This window comes from Ruditapes philippinarum, unplaced genomic scaffold, assembly GCF_026571515.1.
Source record: "Ruditapes philippinarum isolate M1 unplaced genomic scaffold, ASM2657151v2 ctg3058_1_1_1_1, whole genome shotgun sequence".
NCBI lineage: Eukaryota > Metazoa > Mollusca > Bivalvia > Venerida > Veneridae > Ruditapes > Ruditapes philippinarum.
The window spans coordinates 51577-75765 of NW_026867146.1; the positions used below are offsets into that span (position 1 = coordinate 51577).

Below are 24189 nucleotides of genomic sequence, written 5' to 3' on the forward strand. Positions count from 1 at the left end.
GAAATAAGTAGAAAAGTCTGATTCAGGGGCAGATAACTCAGAAACGAGAACGGTGACCCCAAATTTATTTTCGCTTAAAATGTTTTTGTTATCATATTCTAACAACATGCCAAGTTTAAACAAATTCTATTGAACCGTTTTAATTTTGCATATATGTCTATATGAAAACTCCCGAAAACGTACTTTACCTCTTTCGCTGATGAAGTGTGATATACAAGTCTTGTGTTATTTTCTTTGGAATTAAAGCTAATATTATATACTAATTCTAGGCTTTATTTCCATAATTGAATGAAATACAGAAAATCAGAGGATGCTTCTTGATAAAGGTGATTTTCTTTTTAAATTAAAATTTAGGGATAGGGAATTTACATTTGATTCAGCATAAATAATAAAACTTAAGTGAGCAAGACACTTATTATTGTAAATTTTCTATTGATATACAAATTATCATCCTTGACCTTAGTGAAATTAAATTCCCCTTGCTTGCTTTAGTGAATGAGATTGCAATAATTGCAAATATTAAGGCTAACGTGTAAACGCAAGATATTAATTTAACTTAGTTACTATAAACCCTGCAAAATTGATAAAAAGTTGATAACTTTCATGAATACGAAGGCCGTTTGTTTACAGGTTTGTTGTTAATCGAGTGACTTTCTCTAGAGCTAGTTTGTATGCAAACCATCCGTTTGTTTCGCTTAAATGGCATACCCTGAATTAACCCATTTATAAAATGGATTTGTAATTGGAACAGGCTACTTCAGTATCAAAACAAACATAAGATGTGCTACCAACAGCCAGACGGCAAATTATCATGACAGGACAATATGGACAATACACATTTAATTTCTATATTCGACTTATTCTACTTGAAAAAGAAAATGAAATGTGATGGGCTGCAAGATAAATTTGAGCAACACGAAAATACAACACTGGTAAATCTATATACATGTATTTGCAAGTCTTATCATGCCTGCTAAATATGAATGAAGTAAGCCGAAAAGTTGCGATCATGTAGTCACCAGACCTTCATCCGTGTGACGTCATTTAACGATTTTCATGAGAAAATTTCCTATCAAAAGAGATACCTTAATTTAAGCTATATCTACCCTTCTTAAAGTAATCTAACGCAAAACATATACAATGCATACATATTCATGTAGTAGAGACTTTCTTTTTCTTTTCTTTTTTTTAATTTCGTTTTTATCTAGATCTAGATCTAGGCGTTTATGTCTAAATTGATATTACGCCCCCTGCCGGTCAAGCTGGTAGGGGTCTTAGTGAACAGCAAATCAGCGATAGATAAGTTTCTCATTGAGATCACATTTAAAATGTACAATTATCTTATTAATAATTAATAAATTGATAAATATCCGCAACTGATAGACGCTGGCCATATTGTAATACCGTATTCGTTTCACCAGGACCGTTTATTTTTCAGAAGGACCGTAAATAAGTTTCTTCAGGACCGTATCTCACACCACGATCGTATTTATTTTACCATTTACTAGTATATTCTTTCTTCGGTGAACATCTTCGTGAAGTTCCTCGTCAGCGCACCACGTGGTGGACTACATACATGACACATACTTACGGACAGTAAATTTGTATATATTGGATGAGGCAGGCAACTAGTTCAACGATAATTAAATAGCTTCGTGGCGGTACATAACTTTAATACTGTTTGTCTATATAATTACGGTTAACCCAAAAACACTAATGGGGTCAAACACTGACCGCAGCCTTTCTCCGCGATTTTTAACTCTCAGCAACTTTCAAAATTAACACAAATACATGCACATCTGTCTCATTCATAAACTTAATTTGAGCCGCGTCATGACAAAACCAACATAATGGGTTTGCGACCAGCATGGATCCAGATCAGCCTGCGCATCAGCGCAGTCTGATCAGGATCCATGCTGTTCGCTTACAAACTGTATAACAAGTAGAGAAACTGATAGCGAACAGCATGGATCCTGATCAGACTGGGCAGATGCGCAGGCTGGTCTGGATCCATGCTGGTCGCAAACCCATTATGTTGGTTTTGTCATGACGCGGCTCATTTATTTATTTCAGTATATAAATACATCGTGACATTTCATACACATATTTATTTTTTTTATATAATTTATATTTCTTTAATTCATGGGAAATCGAAGCGAAACACATTTTATTATTGACATATAAATTATGTCAAAAAATTACTGACAGTCGGCAATGGCCTCGCAATTCTCAATGGACGAGTATAATTCAAATTAAAGCTGCATGACTTCGACTGAAAATCAAATTTGAGGAAAATGATTCAAGATTAAGTTATTATGTGCATGTTACTTGTATATGCATAAATGACTTATTTTACCGTTTATTTATCAACATAATAATGCGTGACTAACGCAGTGAGGACTATTATTGCATATTATTTTACGTGTCTTGTAAGTGCCGCTTGCAATGTGTAATTCTCTTTCTTTGTTTTTCATCACAATAGTTTACTTTTTAAATACATTCTCAAATAGTTTATGAAAATAATTCTCAAATATTTTATGAAAATTAACATGAATCTTGAGGCATGCTGCTTAAAGCTGAATAGACAAATACAATAAAACAATTATAGCTATTGAAATAATGGATGGAGTTGCCTCGTATCTTAATTAGAGCGTTCCAATTCAATGATATCGGAATTAATTAACTTATAATTATTTGAGAGATAAATGAGGCAAAATAAGCGCACGTGAACTGTCACGAGGGTAACCTAATTACGAGACAAGTGGTCAGTGTACCAAAAAAAAAGATTTGGTGAACTTTGGGTTAACAGGATAAATTTATTTTTAACTTGAATCGTCATCCCGTAAACAAGCAAAACAACAATAATTATGCAGAAAACTATTTTGATTTTATCAGACAAATTCTTTGACTAATCATCAGAAGAGCATCAAGACAAATGGTCAGAAGAATTTATTACGTGACAGTATTCATGAGAACTGCAAATGTAATATGTGTGACAGCAGGGTAAGTATAAAAAGAGATACTTTATAAAGGCATAAGTCGAAGTTGTCCACTAAAATCTAGCTGCATTATAAGTGTTGAATATCGTCGTTTTGGGCTTCATTCATGGTAGAAGGGAAGATCCTGTAAAAACTTTCGGTTAGTGGTCTCTGTAAGTTTGTTGTACCTTTCAAGATGCCTGTACTTGTCTTAAATATACATTGAAATATGCAATTTCATCATTAGAATGTCAAGTTATTTAAAAGGGAAATGAAATGAAACTATGTTAGTTACACGCCAATATGCACGATTCACTTATCTTCCCTTGTAACCCCATTCCTTATAAGAAAAATGATGGAAGGGAGACAACTCTTTAAAAAATAAGGGTCATATTTTTACAGAGTATTGCCTCTTTTAGATGCGTTTATGCTCTTATTATAGTCGGGAATAAATTTCACGTTGTCGTGGAGGAGTACATTTTTGATGCTCCGTGGAAGGTTTTGTATTTTGCCCGTCGGGTTTGACAGCCAATGAAGTTTTAATGTTCTATGTAAGTAGGCAAGGTAAGATAATCTAAAACTGTTGTAAATTCGAAAGCTATTGGATATTTACATTTACCCTGAAGTTTTAAATGATATTATTTATCTAAATAAACTAAATAAATAAAAGTTCTTAAATTATTTTCATCATATAAATACTTATATTGACATAAATAAATCATACTTTTCTAAACCTGATGGTATCACGTGTTATTACTTATTAGTAATATATACTCGTGTATTACACTTCGTCCGTCCTGGTGAATTCAAAATTTCAACTTCATGAATTTACAATTTTAACTTAACGAATTCACGATTGCACTTCATGGATTCACAATTTCAATATACAGTTCACGTGTCGAATTCTGTACGTAGGAATCATGAATTCGTGAAGTTGAAATTGTGAATTCGTGAAGATGAACCCAAGAATTCATATTGCATGAAATTGAAATGTCATCACTGATCTTTCGTAGTATAAATTGTTTGCTCTTGTATTTTTAAGTTAAGCTAGCATAGCATAGAGCTTTTTTGGTTAAGTGTTTAGCTATTAGTGTAATAGATTCGCTCTAAAGTCCATTCAAAGTTTAAAGGCCCACTAAGCCTCAGAAATGCTATCAATTTTATTTCTTAGAAACTTTCAACTTTTGGTATGCTGTTACAGTTTCCGAAAATATACTGGTCTGCCAGGTTCATGAAATATTTTAACTACTTTCGTTCTCTTGACAACTGGTATAATTATAGTGAATGAGTATTTTGAATGGAAGTCAAAATACTACTTTACATTTTAGTTCACATTTTGTTACCTTTACAACACATTATGTACTGCATGTTTTCAGTTATTAAATGTCTCAAATGCTCTAAATTCATTATTAGAGCATTATTGAACAAATATTTTACATTTTTAAAGATTACAAAAAATATGAATTTTTGAGGCATAGTGTGCCTTTAAAGTATTTCAGATAGGCTGGCCTGACACAAGCCAACTCCAATCCGCGCTAATTTTGTGAAATATCGGCTTAAATTCCTCCTTTTTCATGTAAAAATTTTAAAAATAAAGAAATAGATATATTTAAATATTATATTAAGTACTGTCAAGTAATGACACTTGCCGGATTTGTACATGTATGTACTATTTATAGATGAAATATTCTTAAATGTGTAAACACTTGGTTTTACTGACGTATGAATATTAATGACATATATAATATATAACAGAGAAGGATATAATCATACATATATAACTGGTTCAGTAAGTTTGTACACTGAATATTTGTTACATACTAAATTGCACAAATTCCGCGTTGGACGGTTAAAAGTGTACAAAGTTTTACTTTGATAACGCTGATTACATATTTTATACAAAAATAGATCTAATTATCTGTTAACAACATATATACATGTGTACAGATGTATTGATGTGACTGAAAAACTAACTGGCGTCCTAATTTAACATAACTGTGTTATATCAATACAGATTGATTTATTGTTATTTGATACCATAACATTTTAGTAACGTTGTTTAAACAAAGTGTATTGTTAGTATACATTTTGTTTGACCCAAAAATACGAGCTAGATCTGCAGTTACACTTAATATGCTGTTTGTCCTAGACCATTATTTTAAAATCACCCAGTGCACGTGCCATATGACCTATCCCGACCTCACCAAAATTTTATTAAAATAGCCTAACTGTTGTAAGTAGCCAAACTGGTTAAATGAAGTTATACTAAGCTACACAGTAAAACCTGTCTTAAAGGTCACATGTGACCTCCGAATAAAGACCAATATTTCACCAACCTATATTGATAAAAACACAACAGAATAAACTCTGATTAAAGAACATTTGTCAATAGAGGTCATGTATGGTCTCTCCTGTGGATGGCCTTTATACACAGGTTTGATTATATCTTCCTAATATTCCTTCGGATCTACTGTCACTTGATTATTTAAATATCTATGCAGAGCCTCTATATACAGCACTCTTATATAATATGCCTCTGATCTATGTAATTTGATCCGGGGTCTAATGACGTGATCTATAAATAAAACGAATAGGCCTAAACAAAAATATCTTGCACTATTCAAATTAAATCCGACAAATCATTTGTAGGTCTGAACGCATCCCTAACTTTACCGGCCACCGCTTCACTTAATGAAAGGGTTGGTCTCGTTGTTAAGTTGTCTGCCTCTCAACCCAGGAATCATGGGTTCGAGTCCTACTCGGGTCACGATCATGTTTCTTCACATGGCACCAGTACTCTTTGGTTCCAGGAAGCGTACTTGAAAGTGATTAAAATATGCTGCAAGAACTTATTTCGCAATCGAGCTTAAATAAATATGTCAAAACCAAATGTTCCAGTCATTACCAAAGTATCACACGAAAAAAAACGAGGACTTTGATCGAGTTTGGGACCAGCAAATCCTCGACAGTTTTTAGAACTATCAAGCGATAAAAATCAAATGTTTTTACCAGAATAGAAAGGCCCTGTGTATTATCATGCAAAACATGAATTACAGAAAACATGTGTAATGGCAGCCCAAGCCATCTTGACATGTATAAATACATGTAAAATTAATGTACAGATAACGTTAACATCTCTGCCTAATATATTAAGCTTTAAGCAAAATATTACCTAATGACTGCATGATATACAACTAATTATGTGAATTTATTTAATTAATTTTTATAATTATATAGACGTTTATTTTCTTGTATAAATGTTAATAAAAAACTAACAATATAGCTACATACATGTACGTATAAATATATAGCGAGGCTTTCTCTTTAATGGAGCATAAATATTTTGGATTATAATGAAAGACTCTGGTTTAAATCATAATCATAAATTAACGCAACCACGACAAAACATTGCAGACGGCAATAATTTCTCAGTTCGTTCTAAATTCCATTGATGAGTTTTTGATATTTTTTATTTATTTACTATGTCTTGCGAAATTGTTTGATTGGCCGTAATTTTATATCGGGAACTCATGATGAACGTGACTTCCTGTTTGCAAAGGGACGTAATCAATATTAATATGGCTGTCATTTATAACCGCCCCTTTCAATTGACGCCATTTTTGTTTTGATGAAAATAAACCATGAAAATCATCAAAATTCACTGCTTTATCAAATATATTGTTTGAAATAATGGACGCCAAACAAAATATTTTTACTCAAAGATTGTATTGTCATAAAAATTGGTCCAAAAAATGGCGACAGTTAATTTTTCAGTCCTCCGTGTAAAGGGGTCAGTGTCTCGCCTTACAAAATTTCGTCTCGCCTGGCTCTTTATGCATATTGAGAAAAATAGGTATTATACTTTTTTTAAACAGGATTTTCATAAAATATTCACATTTCTGATATTTTTATACCTTGTAGAATCCAGGACATTAAGTTAATATCACGGATCTTGCGGTTTAAAGAAATTATGCAAAGAAATCTGTCAACACGTTATGTGTCACTAGTTTTCGCGACACGCAACATGAACTAGTTTACGTTGCAAACATTGTATACTAGTGTTATACATACTATAAGTAGCTAAGTTGATGCAAGCTAAACATATGATCGAAATGTATGGTGCCAATGGCTAAGTAAGAATTTGAAAAGTGTAGTATTTTGGTGGTTTTTAATGAAATTCTCTTAATTGGCCACTCCTGTGAATGAAAATTGTTTGTTTTGATTATTATGATCATTTATCATGACTTATAGAGATCAGTTGTTACAACGACTATCAGAATTGAAGAAATGTAGACTAATTGTACAAAATCCATTACAAAATGGATAATAAATTTGAAAATGATAATTGCAATTCCACTTTTTATGTAAGATTTAGAATGACTCAGTGGGTGTTCCCAAGGGAATAAACAAATCTGAAATACTGGTTTTATTTTATATCAAAGTAAGCATTCATACTTATATAGATACTTAAGTTATTTGGATTACTTTCAGACATTCAGCACAATTTATTGCATTCAGAAAGTAGGGAATAAGACTGAATAGGGTTATTTCACATAACAAAGTTTTTAATGATATAGAATTCTTATCATTTTGCTAAGCCATTTGAGATTTATAGTAAGGCAGGTAAGTTTCAACATGTTGGTGTTCACATAAATGAAATGCTCCCGACTTGAAAACAGAAAAGTTTATTTATTTTTTTAGCTTCATGGCACACAACCGGTGACAATAGATTAGTTAACTTGTTGTGCTTATTTTCAAAGTAAAAGTTTGTTTGTACCCCAGGATCATCCACGAAAACACAAAAATGTTCTTAATTCAGTAGTAGCTCTTTTGACAATCATTGTAATGTTATAGATGTTTTTCTACCATATTTCACTCATGTAAAATTGTACAACATTTCAGGTTCAGTAATGTAAATATCATATCATGCAATGATACTATTAAAGGAATGAAAAATCCACATATGACTAACATATTACAGATTACTTAGCATATATAGTAGTACCTGAAGGATACCTGTAGGCTCTGATCTTAGGGCTAAGTCATAAGAAAAACATGGTATTCGTATCTTTTCCTCTGCTTTTTCTACTATTTATGTATTGGCATGTTATTGCACTACTTTCACTAGGACGTGTACAATAACAGAGCAGATTTTAATGAGATTGTAAATGTGATAACAATTTCTGACCCAGATGTGTATTTCTGAAAATAAAAGGCATTTCATCCAGTTATGTTTTTAAATTACCTTAAATTTAAAACTTTTTCTCTTTTGCTTCATTTCAGGTGAGAGGAAATTACTTGACAGTGGCTTGCACAAAAACTTATTAGCTATATCTAAACAGACACAAACAGAGATACAGTTTTCACAAGCTAGTCGTCAAAGTTATTTCAGATTTAAACGTCTTTTTCTGTTAAAACATGTTCAGATAATCTGAACGAACAATGGATGAAATGGAATAAAAACAACAACAACAACATGTGAGTTGTGAAGATCGCAGGACATGTTTATAGTGATCGAGAATTTACTGAAGTGATATATAGTCCTCTGTAAATGACTACAGTAGCGAGGGACGCAGTGAAGTTATGTTGATTAAGCATTGAAGAAAGCGGTCGTAAAACTGTACAATAAGCTCCTTGAAAAAAGGGCTGTACAGGTTTTTATTAAGCTGTTTGTTTGGTACAGTACGTAAATCGTGACATCATGGATAATCAACTGTTTCCAGGGGGCGGAGCATTCCTGGACGACATGGCTCAGGGGTGTCCGCTGTGTGGGGTGATGTTCAACAACACGCTGGCTTATCAGCACCACATGCAGCTTCATATTCTGTCTGCCAATGCAATTTTGGGGAACCAGCCTCCACCTGACCCAGGTATGAAATTTGAATTGGAATGTGAACAAAAAAGGCAGACAACATGCTTGTAAGCTAATTCAATTAAAACAAGTTAGCACAATGACATACACTCGGTAACCTAGGCTATTTACCGTAAAATGTAGTATATGCAGAATGTGTACCATGGGTTCCGACAGTGACTGATATATAACTAATTATACAATTTAGTATTTGAATACATTGACATAATTATAAGGTTACATGGTGTGAAGTTTTGATGCACATAAAAATCATTGAGAAGTCTTATGGGCAGCTCTTGTGTTTTAATGGTTTAAGTTCAATTGTAGTCAAGCATCACACACTTTCCTTCGTGAGGTCACAAGTTTTGATGTAATAATGTCATTTAAAAAAAACAAATTTATTCAATTTTATAGATTTTTGTTACATTTTAACATTAAGGTAGCAATGTTGAAATAGTTGTTAACTCAGCAAATGCTAGTTTTTCCGAGCTAATCCCCTAGTCCACACACAAAATTGTACCATTATTACTTCATGATGCACTTCCATTCACAATAGATAAGTCAACCTGTTGCACTTAATTTTGAAGTTGTAACAGTAAAACTTTGTTTGTACCCTTGGATTAGCTGGGAAAACCCAAAATATTCTAAATTCTGGAGTAAGTGTATTTGATTGCAGTTTTTGTATAAAATTTAACATTCAATTGACTGAATAGAGTTAATTTTCTGCTGAAATTACCATAGATTTAATTAATATAGATGTTATTCTTTTGCTTTCAATTGTAGTATGACTAAAATTCTTTTGTATTCAAACATTTTGGCTATGTACATATGATATTATGCATCATAATTATTATAATTTCTTTTTTTGGTTGGGTTTTATGTCGTACCAAACACAGTATAAGTCATATGGTGCCTTTCCAGCTTTACTGATGGAGGATGGCCTCAGGTGCTCTTCCATGCATTATTTCAGGCATAAGCAGTGCCTGAGTAGAACCACCCACGTTCTGTAAGCTAGCTGGATAGCTTTTTCACATGAAAGAATGTGAAGACACTGGCAAGGATCAAACCTACATGTACAACTGTAGATGAGAGGCAAGAGGTTTGAAGTCAACAACCTTAACCACTTTGCTATGGACGCCCTACGCATAATAATTAAGTCTGAAATATAATTCACTATCGTCTATGATATTTCAGTACTTACTCTCCTGAAAAAGTATGTTTTAAATAAGAATATGAACTTTTTTTATTTACAGGGATTAGTATGCCTACACCAAGCACTATATTAGATCTGATGGGAGGGGTATCCCAGCATCCACTGTCCACTGGTTCTGGAATGCCTATGGTATCACAGCAAGCCATATTCTCCGGTTCAGCCGGTTCAATGCCTCCGCACTTGATATCTCAAGGTAATCTAAAGATTAATCTGCCAGGAATTATCTTGAACACTTGCATGTACATGTATGTGATTCATAGATGTACTCTTATATATATTTTCAGCTTGACTATTCGAAGCTATTTGTACTCACCTTGGCTTCACCGTCAGGATTACACTTTGGTTAAGTTTTTGAGATTGGATAAGGTTTCATAAGGTTGAAACTTCACATTTATTTGGCAATCACTTTCCGAAGCCCATAAGTTTAACAAGGGTTTTGTGTGAATCGTGGCTCTATTTGAACTTAGAATTGTGAAATAATATATCCCAAACTGTGTATTTATCGCTCAATAAAATCAATGTTTGGTGTTTGGATGCAGGGAATTATATCACGAGGGCGTAGCCCAAGTGATATAATGATGTGCATCCCAACGACAAACAGTGATTTTATAAAGCAATAAAATCACCGATTTGGATATATATTATTTCGATTCTAACACAACATCAACAAATGAATTCTGCGTTACCTGATATTAAGCTTAATTGCACCTGATTTGTTTCCATACTGATTGTCAGCGCTTCACATTTTTAGTAGTTACGCAACGTGTATAATGATTACATCACATGTCAGTGATTTTATAGCATAATAACATACACTTTTGGTTCTTCTATGTTCAATAGGGAAAAATGCGGGTCGTATTAGAATATTCCACATTATCCAGGCTGTTAGTTGAAACTTCAAGCACGTATTTGAAAGCATAATAGAAGGTCACTGTCTTAGGCCCATAACTCTAAAATGGTTTTTGACAGGTTTTTTTAACCGTGTTAAACGTTGAAGTTAAACAGACCATACTTTTAAAATCCTTAGATTTTTAACATTACCTTTGTTTCTTTATGACAAGATATGCCATTTTGTTCGTATTTTGTTGTAATCAACAACTAAATGATTACAATACTTTTCGGATATGGAGTCACTATTTTCTGCAAGGATCGTACTGTTTTCAATCAGATTGGAAAAAATACATTGTCGAGTACAACTAAAACACAAACAGTTGTCATATCTTGTTATAAAAAAAACTAAGGTAATATTTAGAATCAATTTATAACTTTGTCAAATACTATTTCTAACCAGTTTTTAGCTAAAAACCGACCCTACCCGTTTAAACAGATAAACATGACATCCCTAGCTCTTGTTGTTAGCTAAGTTTGGTTTAACCAAGACAATGAAAGATATGCATTAACCTTTTCCCTCATATAAGCGTGTTTCGACGGCTTTCCCCCCCCCCCCCCCCCTTTTTGAGGCCTCAAACACTGAAAAAATGCCCAATATAGGCCCCAAACACTGGTTTTCGTTTGAGAAAAGTTGTTAAAAAAGTGACCACTTTTTTGGCGCGGTCCCCCATCCAAATGTTACATCAGGGGGTTTCCAGAATGGGGATGTGCCAAGTTTGGGGGGTTTCAAGGGGGGCGGAGTCCCCCTCATCGCCAAGAAAACTTTGGATATGTGACAGGCTAAAAATGGCCTCAGGTCGATCCTAGGGTAACTAGTAACCGGCGCTGAAAAGCCTTTTACTCTATCTCAATTCATTGAGAAGTTGCAGCACTTTGAAATCAGTTTTGATGGAAAAAAACAACAATGCAAAATAGTGATTTTTGGCAATTTTGAGACATCCCCCCATTGCCATGGTAACAGGAAATTTACGATTGAGCATGCTGTTACAGAGGCTATGGTGTAGTCAACATTTGTGCCAAGTTTCATCAGTATTGAAGCATTTTCATAGTTTCATAGCAGTTTGAACTTGTAACAGGAGGCTTTTCAATGAAAACGGCCATTTTTCGCAATAAGCTCATGGGGTAAAAGGTTAACATGAATGTTACAAATATTGTAATTTCAAGTTGAATTGTTTCTGACTGTGATCTACACTAACGCAGTAAGCATAAATAGCTAAAAAAATGAAACTGAATATGAAATTTGAAAATTTCAAGATATTCTATGCTCATCTTTTGGTAAAATACTTTTCTTGCAGAAATATTTTGCTATGTAGTAACCTCTAAGAATATGTCAAAATTAAAATGTTTACAGAATGCTCAAACCCTGCTTAGAAAGTGCATTCCTTACTACTGTTAATTTTGGTCCTTTCTTAGTCAAATTTTACATGACACTATGTATTCATAGTTTTTTTACCTGTAGTTACAAAGTATGTAAAGTTTAAAACATAACATAATTATCTTCTCCATGTTATGGTGTGTACTCAAAAGTTGTTAATTTTGCATAAATTGAAAAAAAAAATATATATTGCAATTATCATTATTTTCAAATATCAAAATTTAGCATAATACACATGTATATCTTTAAGTGCTGGAATAGACCAGGTTTGTAATTACATGAAGTCTGATGTTAAGATAATGTTCTATATTTTTCAGGTCTTATCCCTGGCACTCTACCTAGCATGGGTCTTCCCCAGCACCCAAGTGTTAGACCAAAAGAAAAGAAGCAGAAATCTCAGAATATTAAGTCAACAAGTACCTCCAGTATTACCAGTGCTGCCCCACCCATACAGAGACCTTCAGGCCCTGGGACGTTTAAACCTCAGGAAAATTCGAGCTCCACATATATATCAACGTTTCCCAAAGATTTACAAAAAATGGAGCTCATAACACATAAATCTCCGAATGCTCAGCCCTCACAAAGTAAGATTCCAACAGATGTGTTCCCATCAACAGCTTCCCACATAGATCCCCTGGAGTCCCTTATTTTACCGTCTCCAATCAAAGCTGGTCCCCCTGTGTTTGAGCGCCAGTTGTCAAAGAAGAGTAATACTTCAACTTCAGATTCTGGAGGGATTGTAAACAAGGACTCTAAAAAACTGTTTCAGCCATTTGTCTCCGTTGATTCTTCAGTTACTGCTGGCTATGTGACAAAATCAAACACTCATTTTACATCAGACAATTTATTATCTCCAGTGAAATCAGGGCCGGTTAAACCTCCACTTCTAGATGTTCTCTCCACACCGCAGAAAATCTCTTACCACAGCAATAACGAGAATCTCTTTACTTCTCCTCAAACTCTCCCAAACACATCAAGTGGGGACATTCGGCACTTTGGAATGTTTCAGGACCCTGAGATTACCTCTGTACCTGTGGAAAGAAACTCAGATTTACCTGCTAAGATTGTCCCTCTTGATCATGATAAACTCTCTTCTAAGTCACAATATTTTTCTGATATGGATCCGTTAAATGTCTCACCAAAGGCAGGTCAATCTGCAAGGAAAAAGGACATTGATTCTATGATTAAGATGCCAATACATCAGGCATCTTTAGATCATAGTCAGAGCTCAAGTCCAGTACCCAGACCAACATTGCCAGGAGATTTTGCACCATTTAGAGCAGATTCTGTGAGGGCAATGGTTTCACCGAAAGTCTCTCCAGCCATACCTCCTAGTGCCGTTGACACAGATTCTACATCTCTATCTCTAAAGCCTCATTTATTTGGAGGAGCTACAGTTGAGGTTCTGCCAACTGGAAATGTGCCATCATCTACACCACCAGTGTTCAGCACTACGGCTACAAGTAACGCTGGTGGTCTCACATCCCTTACTACACCTGCCATGGATATAGCTGTAAATCCACTAGGAACAGGGTACTTTAACGCTCTTACTCAAAAGTTTATCGATCCAACATTTAATTTAGCAGGGGATTTTAATAAACCAGGCTCTTCAACAGCTGGAGGACTTGATGATCAGAAACAGAAAATATACTTTGAGAACGGTGTGATTATGAATCAGGATTATGATAAAATCAGTGACACCAATGATGAAGACAATCTTGAACGTTTAATAGAGGACATTGACACTAAAAGTGAGCCAATCATAGATAAGGGGTATTCTGAGATTGAGGATTTATTGAATGAATTTAATGAAAAGCAAGAAGATATGAAAAATAAAACTCATATGGACGATTTTATGAAAAATGATGACTTTCTGAAAACTGTTATGGAAGATTCTTCTAAAAGTAAAGTTGAGAAGCCTGAAACAAGTGTAAAAGTGGATGAATCAACCTTCAATCCACCTGAAGAGTTTGAAATGAATAAAAGTATTATTACTGATATTTTAGAGCAGGAGAAAGAAAGAATAGAAAAAGAATCAACTGAACTTGAAAATGCTCGTCTCAGTAGTTTGATTAATACATCAACAGCCACTTCATCTTCAGTGACTATTTCATCTGCGACTGCAACAAGCACTGTTACCTCAGTATCAAATACTGAACCAAAGGTCTCTTCAACAGTAGAATCTGAAGAAAAGAAAGACGATGATCATGTTGATTTTGAAATTCCTAAGGTAGGAAAGTTAATGAAGATAAGAAAATATTTCCAAATACAAGAACAGAAACGTAAGGAGCAGACTGAAAAAGTAACTGAAGTAAGAGTTCATGAAAAAACAGAAGCTCCGCCAGCTGATGATAAACCTCAAACAATTCTTGTCCAAGTCTCTAAAAGGAAAAAAATTGAATATGGTCCATATTTGAATAGGCAGTCATTATTAGAAGGTAAACCCAAAGCGAACATAGAAACAACGTCTCCACCTAAGACTTACCGTCCAAAGCCGAAACCACCTTTACCTGAGAAAAGAACATTTAATTTAAGAGAAAGAAAAACAAAAACAGATTTTGCAACATTGGCTAGTAAAGGGTCAAGAACAGCTGAGACAAAGAAACCAGAAACTAAACAGAAAGCAATTGAAAATGCTGAAAAGGACATCTCTGGTAAAGAAGATGGCGAAGAAGTAACAGAGAAGGAAGTAAATGATTCTAAGGAAGAAATTAAAAGTAAAGACCAAGCAAAAATAGTAACAAGACATCAAGAAAAAAAGAAAGAAGTTGACTCATCAGAGAAAAAGAAAGAAACAGATGGGCAAGGTGAAAAAGGTAAATCTAAAGGAGGTAAAATTGTTAACAAACAAAGTAATGAAAATGACAAAGATAATGAGAATGAAACTAAGCAGAAAGATATAAAATCATCCTTACGCACAAGAAGTGCAAGAAATGAAGAAAATGCTGAATCAACTCCACGGACTCGAAATTCTAAGAATGATGTAGAGAATACAGATGGAAAAAATCTAAGAAAGAGAAGTATCAAAGCTGCTGGAACTGGTGATGCCTCCAATTCTAAAGTCAAAGTGAAGAAGACTGAAGAATCTGTCACAGTTGTAACTCCTGATACAGAACCAAAAGCTAATATTGACTCTGAAACAAAAATAAGCTCTGACTCCATGACAAAAATTAATTCTGAATCTGAAGAAAAGGTTACGCGAAGTAAAAGCAAAATTAAGACCACACCAGAAAAGTCAGGTATAAAAAAGTGTTCAGTTAATTTAGGGGAAAAATATAATGATATAAAAGCAAGAAGCCTTTTTGACAAAATGGATATTAAAGAGAGTAAATCAGTTATTTCTCTTGGTAAAAGTTTAGCCGAAGAATTAGGAACTAAAATGGATGTAGATGATTCTGAAATTGTATCTGAAAAGTCAGAAATTAAAAGTGATAAAATGAAAAAGACAGATGAAAGCAATAAGGAGGCCCTGGAAGAAAAAGAACTATCATATACTCATGAGAAAATGGAAGTTTGTGATGTTCATTCAGGTGAAAAAGCAGAACAATCAGTAGACATTAAAGAAAACGTTATTAAGTATAAAGGTGATAAAAAGGAATTAGAAAATGCAGATCATAAAGAAGGAAGTAATGTACCTCAAAAGGTTGGAAAACGTAGTAGTAGAAATAGGCATGAAAAGGGTAGTAGAAAAGAAAGTAATATATTTGAAAATATTGATCATACTCAGAAAATAAGCATACGGGATGAAAGTCAAATGGTTAGTATAACCTCTACTGATAATACTGATAAAAAAGTAACTATGAAATTAAAACTCGGTCCAAACTTTCAAAAGGCATTTAAGTTGTTCAATCCAAAGAAAAGAAAACATGAGGCAGCAAGTAATAGTGGACAATCTAATGATAAGGAGGCTAAAAAAGAGCAAAAACTTGATAAAGAATCAAGAAAAGAGCTTAAAGCTAATAGAGAAATACAAAAGGAATTGAATGAAAGTAAAGGTGATGAAAAGGCAATAGATGCTTATAATGATCCAAAAATTGAGGAATATAAAAATGAAAATAAAATGGAAGAAAAAATAATTGTTGATCAGAACATTGAAACAAAGATAAATGATGAAAAGCACAGTAAAACAGAAGAAAGAAATATGGCTGAGGAAGAAATAAAGGATGATACAAATATTGTAAATGAAACTCAAGAAATGCAATCATTCATAGAAGAGCCTGTAAAAGATCAGAATATGGAAAAGAAATTTAAACATGTGTATGAGATTGATACTTGGGAAGCTGTTATACCTGAAACAAGTTTTGAAAGCAAATCAAACTATAAAAAATCAGAAACATCAGAAAAGATAACAGTACAAAATACACCAGTGACTGAATTGACTGAATGCGTACCTTTTGATAAAGTTTACAAAGACAACTCTGGTGTGGAATCACTAGAGGACAAAAGTAGTTGTATGGATTTTGGATTTAACACCAACAGTATAGTGCCAGATAGTGTTCAACTTCAAGTGCAGGAAAAGGAAAAAGAACTTAATCTTAATGTAGAAAAAGCATTTGGTAAGGAGAGTAAAGTAGAAAAGAAAGTGAAGCACAGTGTTGAAAATGAATTTCAGAGGCTTGTTAATGAAGCTATGGCAGAGGCACAAAAGGAGGGTGAAACTGCTAAATCTAAAAATCTAAGGAAAAGAATTAATGAAAATGTGAAATACAATCTAGATGACTCTGAGGATGAACTTGATAAGATTAAATTGTTGCATGAAGGGTTTAATGTTACTCCTAAAGGTAGAACAACTCCAAAAGGTTCTAAGGCTCAAGGAAAGGGTTCAAAAGGAAAATCAAAGTTAGAAGTGATTGATACATTAAAACAACAGCAAGCTAAGAAAGAAGGTGATGTGTATGATTTTACTGACACTGAAATGAGTGATTCTGAAGAAAGTCCGAAGAAATTGGGATTTAAGCCAAAGTATGTGAGTAATTTGAATTTGTTTGGGCAAAAGAAACTCCCATTTGTTTCTAAGCCAATGTCCCCTGTAGAAACTTTACAATCTAATGAAAACTCAGAAACTGTGCCAGAGGTTGTAGATGAAACTGTGGAGAAAAGAGAATCTGAAAGTGAAAATGCAGATGCCTCGATATCATATGAGAGAAAAACAGTTGAACCTTTGAAAATTAAGTTAACGAAAATAATACCTTTCAAAGAGAAAAAACATAAGCATAAGAAGAAGAAAAGAAAACGAGAAAAAGAACGAAAAGAAGATGCGATGGAGAAATATGATAGTGAAAGTAGGGATTCATTTGATAGTGTTAATGATAAGAAAATTGGTGAAAATAAGGATTCATTTGATAAGAAAATGGATGATGTTTCTTTTAAACCCAGCGAGTTTGTAACTGAACTTGAATCTAATGATGTGAAAAAGATCGAAGATGTTAAGAGTGTTGATAGTATGGGACAGGAGTCAAATTCCAACTCTAATGAGGGGGAGGATGACCAGAATGACAGTGGACTTAGTGGTAAATCAAATAAGCGTGCAAAACTGAAGGAAAAGAAACACATATGTGAGTATTGTAATGTTGGTTTCGGACAAAAGTGTGACTTGAGACGTCATATCATGATTCATACGGGCGAGAGACCATATCCATGTCAGATATGTGATAAACGGTTCCAACGTAAAACTGACCTCAACAAGCACACGAGAACACATACTGGTGAAAAACCGTACGCTTGCGAATTCTGTGACAAACGTGTTTCAGATAAAAGTCAGTTAAATGTGCATCGCAGACTCCATACTGGTGACCGGCCATACTGTTGTTCTAAGTGTGGAAAGCGATGTATCACTAGTAGTGAGCTATCAAGGCACAAGGCAGTGCATTGTGGCGAAAAAGTGGAAAGGTGCAATTTATGTAAAAAGGCATTTACGATAAAAGAATGCTTAGGAATGCATATGAAACTTCATTACAGAAGTCGTGGAAAGTTATTACGGTGTGAGAAATGTGCTATAGGCTTTGACAAGAAAATTGACTTGGATAATCACCATTGTGTGGACCCTATGAAAAATGTTTACGTGTGTAGTGAATGTTATGAGGAATTTTGTGACGAGATGCTCTATGCGGAACATATCAAGACTCATGACCTCGGTGTTCTGGCGTGTAACGTGTGCACTAAAATCTTCGAGGACAAGCATAGTCTTGAAACGCACCTGTGTAGCATGGGAGTAGACAAGCAGAAACAGTTGGCTTGTGAAATCTGTGAAACAGAGTTTCAGGATCAAGGTAAAATGATTTGCTTTTTTGCTTATTGATCAGACGGTATTTTGTTTGAAGTGATTAGCAATCATTTAAATTGTTTAAAATGATTAACAATCGTTGAAACTATCTGAACTTCAGTTAGATTGTTGAATTATTATTTATTATTATCAAAAGTTAATGTTACATTATGTACCTATTCAGCAAATGAAATAATGGTTGAAGTTTTGTTATGGGCATGTACGGGCCTAAAACACTAAGTCTTTCATACAGTACTCATATTCATTATCAGGGCATTTTAAGCAGGCTCATTCTTTATTCGAATTAGTCACTCTTTTTTTCCCCAATTTAAAAAAGAAATCCCAAAAACAGCACACAAAAATCAAAAAAATTCTAAATTCTAAGAAAAATTGAAACTGTTTATATTTGTTTCTCATAAGAAGTGGAAGGTTATAATTACAATCATACACTTTTAAAAAAAAAAAACCTACTAAAAAGCCATATAAAAGTTAGTTAACTTACATTAATTTTTTTTTTTTTAATCTATAAAATTTCCAAAAATGCTTAATTTTTGATCCCAATTTAAACCAGGGTCCTTTTCCTAAAATAGCAGACTAAGCTGGATAAGGCCTTGCTTCTAGTAAGATATACATGTGTAGTTTTGTTCTAGGTCTTGATAATGGTTATTATGAAAGTTATTGCTTAAGTTTTGAAAAGGAATTATTCTAGAAGTAAGAAAAAAATACATTTGTATATTAAGAAGCAATGGTGCATGCACAAAATCATTAATAATCTGTTAAAGCTGCACACCTCCAGATAAGCAATAAATTTGGATAAAATCAAACCTGAGAAAACTGTACTAAGAATTTAAGAAAAGTTCAGTGTATAAAGATTCAAAATTCTGGTAATAAATACATAATTTACATCTTATGTGCAATTCATGACTGATTTTTCAGTATTTATAACTATATTTCTACTGTGTTACTAACACAGTAAGGGCTTTTTCTGCAAATTTTGACCTCTAGTCAGGGTGATCACTAGCCATGAAATCCTGAGGGTCATTTTGACTAAGTTTTACCAACTACAAGATCAAATCCCCATGATTTTTAACAAAATTTGACCCTCCAGTTAAAATCCTGAGGGTCAGATCAGGTCTTTTAGAAATTTGAAGGGTCAAAGAGTCATTTCAAGGGTCAAATGGACACCCTGCTCTTTATGGTAATTTACATGGGTTGTAAGTGCCATTTTTAATGTGTTAATTGCATCCTTTAGGTAATTTCACAATATTGTACTGTTTAATACATTTTCAAATTAGCATGAATCTGGAGGCGTTCTGCTTGAAACCCCTACTATCATCATTTTTATTAATTCCGGAATATTTCATTGTGTACAAACACTATTCATGTGTGTTAAAATAGCAGAAACATTCTATTTTACAACTCTTTCACAAATAGACAACAACTTAATGGGAACAAATATGTTTACATGTACCTCAAAGGATTTCATTAGATAAACATGTACAGGATATCCTTTAACATGTCTTCAGGGCAAGAATTTAACTACACTATTTCTTTGGCAAGATTCACATCTCTTTACTTTACTGAACATTATAAGATAATTTCCATTTTAATTTGAAAATGGTATTTTGGTAAATGTGTGATTGTATTATATTACTTCAAAAGCTTGTCTGCGAAATGCTTACAAATTTCTGCGTGCAATGTTGCCAAAATTAATTGCTACTAATGTATCTTTATCAATTTGAGATAGGCTTATTAACTTTAGTAAACATCTTTGACACTTTAAAGCAAGAATTTTCTAAAATTAAAATATTTCTCAATTATTCCAATCCATATTAACTTATTAGTCCATAAAGCATGCTTGTTGATTTTAATTATGTTGATTGTTTTCCTTGCAGATTCTTTGTCCCTACATGTTGCTACTCACGATAATGACTTTGGTTCATTCTCATGCGATTTCTGTTCGGAAACATTCAAAGTGCGGAGAAAATTTATGGAACACTCGAGGCTGCATGATCCGATTATAGGACCCTCAGTTGGCAATAGTCCAAGAAATTCAGGGGTTCCGGTAACACCTAGTCAAAGTTACGACACAGGCCAGTCACCCGCTGATGCTTCGATGAATAACAGTGACAGCAGAATGGGCGGAGCAGATGAGTACACAACTATAAAACAGGAAGTGGACTCACGCGACTTCCATTTCTTGACTTCAGGTAGTGAAAACGTTTTAAACAGAAAAGATAACTCAGTTAGTGTTAAATCGGAGCAAGAAATGGGTCCTGGATTACCGAGTAATCGATCACGAGCGAGTGTCATATCGGGAACGTTCAGAATAGATGATGAAGGGGGAGACTCAAGACATTCTAACCCGCATGAAAGAGTAAATTTCCCGAGAAGTACTTTTAGAAGTGACAGTCTTGTTAATCTACCTGATAAAAGTGATGTACATGTAAATAGAAATTCTATAAGTGCTAGATCGCCAGATTTTTTACCTGGCGATAGGTTTTTTGAGCCTGCTGATTTTACTAATTCACCAGATTTCTCCACGTTGACAGAAAGCGATGATTTAGACCTCAGTCCCTTTGAAAGTGTTTCAAATTCATTGAATCAGGATAGTGAGAAAAGTGTGAAAATAAATCAAAATTTAAGTGCTAAACAGATTGATAGTATTGCCTCAACAGACTTAAAACAGAAAATAATGAAACGGTTCGGGACTAATTCTCAGCCTTACGGTACTATTCCAGTCCCGAAAAGTCGGGTTTCCACATCTCAAGGTGCAATGCATCCAACTTCAGCAAGAAATATGCCATTACAGAATTCTCAGATAAGTGCTTTGCTGTCGTCCACCTCCACCACTCACAGTTCAGATCACTCTCAAGGAAATAACCGGGGTAACTTACACAGGTCCGTGTCAACAGGTCACACCTCTCAGTTTCAAAGTTCACAAAATAATCTTGGCCCTGAAGGATATCAACAAAATTCTCAAAATAAACGCTGGTCAGGATTTCAAATAACAGACACCGACTTTTCATTCCTCGGAGAAAGTAGTAATAAACCGGATCATTTTAATCAAGGTCTTTCAAAAAGTATGGGAAACGCTGTTAATAGGAGTGATTCGTTTAACAAAGATAATATTGAAAATCAAATAAAATCGGAAATGTTTTCCGATTTTGACATTTCACCAAACAAGCCCTCTCTTTCATCAAATTACGGTAACAATTCAGCCGGAACATTTCCAGGAGTTAGCACAAACGCTTTTAGTCCGCGACAGTTCATTCAAAACTTTTCAGAAAAATCAGACTTCTCGTCCTACAGCCAGCCGTTTATGGGAAATTTCCCCCATTCTCAAAACATGAACAGCAATTCCTTAAAATCTAGTGTGAACCCCGACGGCCAGTATTCCCTTGACTCTAGTGTTACGCCAGATGTGAATAAACGGCATTTACAAGGTATTTATGCGGGACGTTCAGATATCCTACAGAATACGGCATTCTACCTCCCTGGTGTAGATGATACGATGAAAGATTTAACTGGCAATGATAAAGATGAGACCACCGCTTTGTTATCCAATTTTGACCAGTTTTAATACTATTTGTTACGTTTTGAATTGCTTTATTGTTCTTTTTTATCATTTTTTTTTTTTGTGAAAAAAATTACATTTTTTGGTTGTTATTGTTAAAAATTACACATCATTTGACATTGTTTGCTACAGTTACTTTTTGACTCATTTTTTTAATTTGACAAAAAAAAAAGCAAAGCAAAAAAAAATCTTTTTGAATTTAGAAATTAATTATTTAATTAATTAATTGAAATTAATTTCAGTTGGCATTCTTTAGTTCATCATTAAAATGTTATTTATTTGCCCTCTGCTTACTTTATGTAGATCTGACTACTGATTTAACTAAACTTGCTGCTATTCAATAAGAACAAGCATCTAAGGGAGGTAATTAGGAAATGTCAAGTTGAAAAATAGAAAAGAGTTACTTCCCATTAGTCAACTGTATTACATAAAACATAAACACATAGTTTCACACTTGTTTCATATTTATGAGCTGCTTCATGATAAAAAGGACCATATTTTGATTTTTTTTTTCTGAACTAAGATAACCCTACATTACATATAAATGTAAAATATCCACATCATTACAATTTGTGATTAATACATTTTTCTTTTAACAAACAAAAACTAGAAACATCACTGATCAGTGAATTTGGTCAATTGCAAATAACTTACTTAGTGTACATGTTAGAACGAAATTAAGAGTTGTATGTTATAGTTTAACTTATAATTACCTTGTCAATAAATTACCGTTGATTTTTGAAACATACTAATCTATTTGACTGTTGATTGTTTTGCTTTTATCATGTAAGAAATACGATTTTCACACACCAACTTGACAAACATGCATAGCAGCGAATATTAAACAATATGAAAAAAAATGAACTGGATTAAGTTATTTAATTAAACACCAAATGATGAAAATCCGAATATGGTCATTTTATATCATGTGTTAGAAGTGCTCAATGTTTATAAAGGACGATAATTTAAAACAGCGGTCAGTTTTTTTTTTTACATCACATGTTGACGATTAAATGTACATTTCATCTTGCACTTATAGTATATTTTCTATCTGTCTTCGTTTTTCTGTCAAATCCGTCACAAGGACGTAGTGAGTTAGGTATTTAATATGGAGAATAATATTATAATACATAAAATAGACATAGGGTTAAACATTGATATTGTAAATATTTTCATCAAATTATTGTATAGATACAGATTATTGTTTCGTTCCTGGGGTCATGTGTAATCCGTCGTTAAAGTTGTTAAAGTTATTTTTAGATATTATTTTTATCCATATTCTATAGATGCTCTTTTTTTTCTCTCTCTCTTCTGTCAGATTTTCCTTTTGTTTACATGCAAAGTGATAATCTTTGTTTGAATGATTGATGTTCAGAAATTGTTGCATTTAGATTAGAATATTAGTTCACCGTTGTTGTATTTTTTTTTGCCAAATGCTTACATGAAGTATTAAGTTGTATGTGTTTTTGTTGCCATTTTAAAAGAGATATATAAAAGAAACAACAAAAGATTAAGTTATCATAAATAGACCAGAATTTAGTTTTTCTCCATGTTACTGGTAGGTGGCGGGAGGGAGGGGGGTAGATTATTCCAAGTCGTGTAAATACCGTGATAAACACTAATAGTAACCCTGGAGATTATTTCAGACATATTCAAAATAATAAAAAATAATGACAATGATTTTTCACCTTATATAACTGAGGCCTATAAAAGCCTCTTCCTAATTGATTTTTTCGTTGAAAACTTGCAGTATTCCCAAAAGTTGGAACTTACACCAGCTTTTTTACTTCCCAAATTGAAAATTTAAGCAATATTTTCTCCCAAAATTCAAAAAGCTAACGCCTCTTCCCAATTAAGTGAGAAAAATCACTAAATGACAGTCACTTGTCTGTATCAACTTAAATTGGAAGCACATTGGTTCAGTGGAGGTCTCAGGTTCAAGTCTTATCAAAGCTACAAAACTTGATACTTAGAGAAAACAATGCAACCTGTATTGCTTGATTTTTTTGGTGAATATGTGTACCTGAGAGGTTGGTTATTAT

General features: G+C 33.6%; 1 protein-coding gene across 1 annotated transcript; it reads left to right on the top strand.

Moving 5' to 3' along the window:
• The first annotated feature begins 6572 nt into the window (after positions 1 to 6572).
• Positions 6573 to 23702, top strand: LOC132735005 (uncharacterized). The gene is made up of 5 exons (XM_060721907.1): positions 6573 to 6831; positions 8262 to 8848; positions 10083 to 10235; positions 12626 to 18577; positions 20466 to 23702. Exons 2-5 carry the CDS (start codon positions 8680 to 8682, stop codon positions 22151 to 22153), a joined length of 7962 nt encoding a protein of 2653 aa, XP_060577890.1. The 5' UTR covers positions 6573 to 6831; positions 8262 to 8679; the 3' UTR covers positions 22154 to 23702.
• Positions 23703 to 24189: the final 487 nt, after the last annotated feature.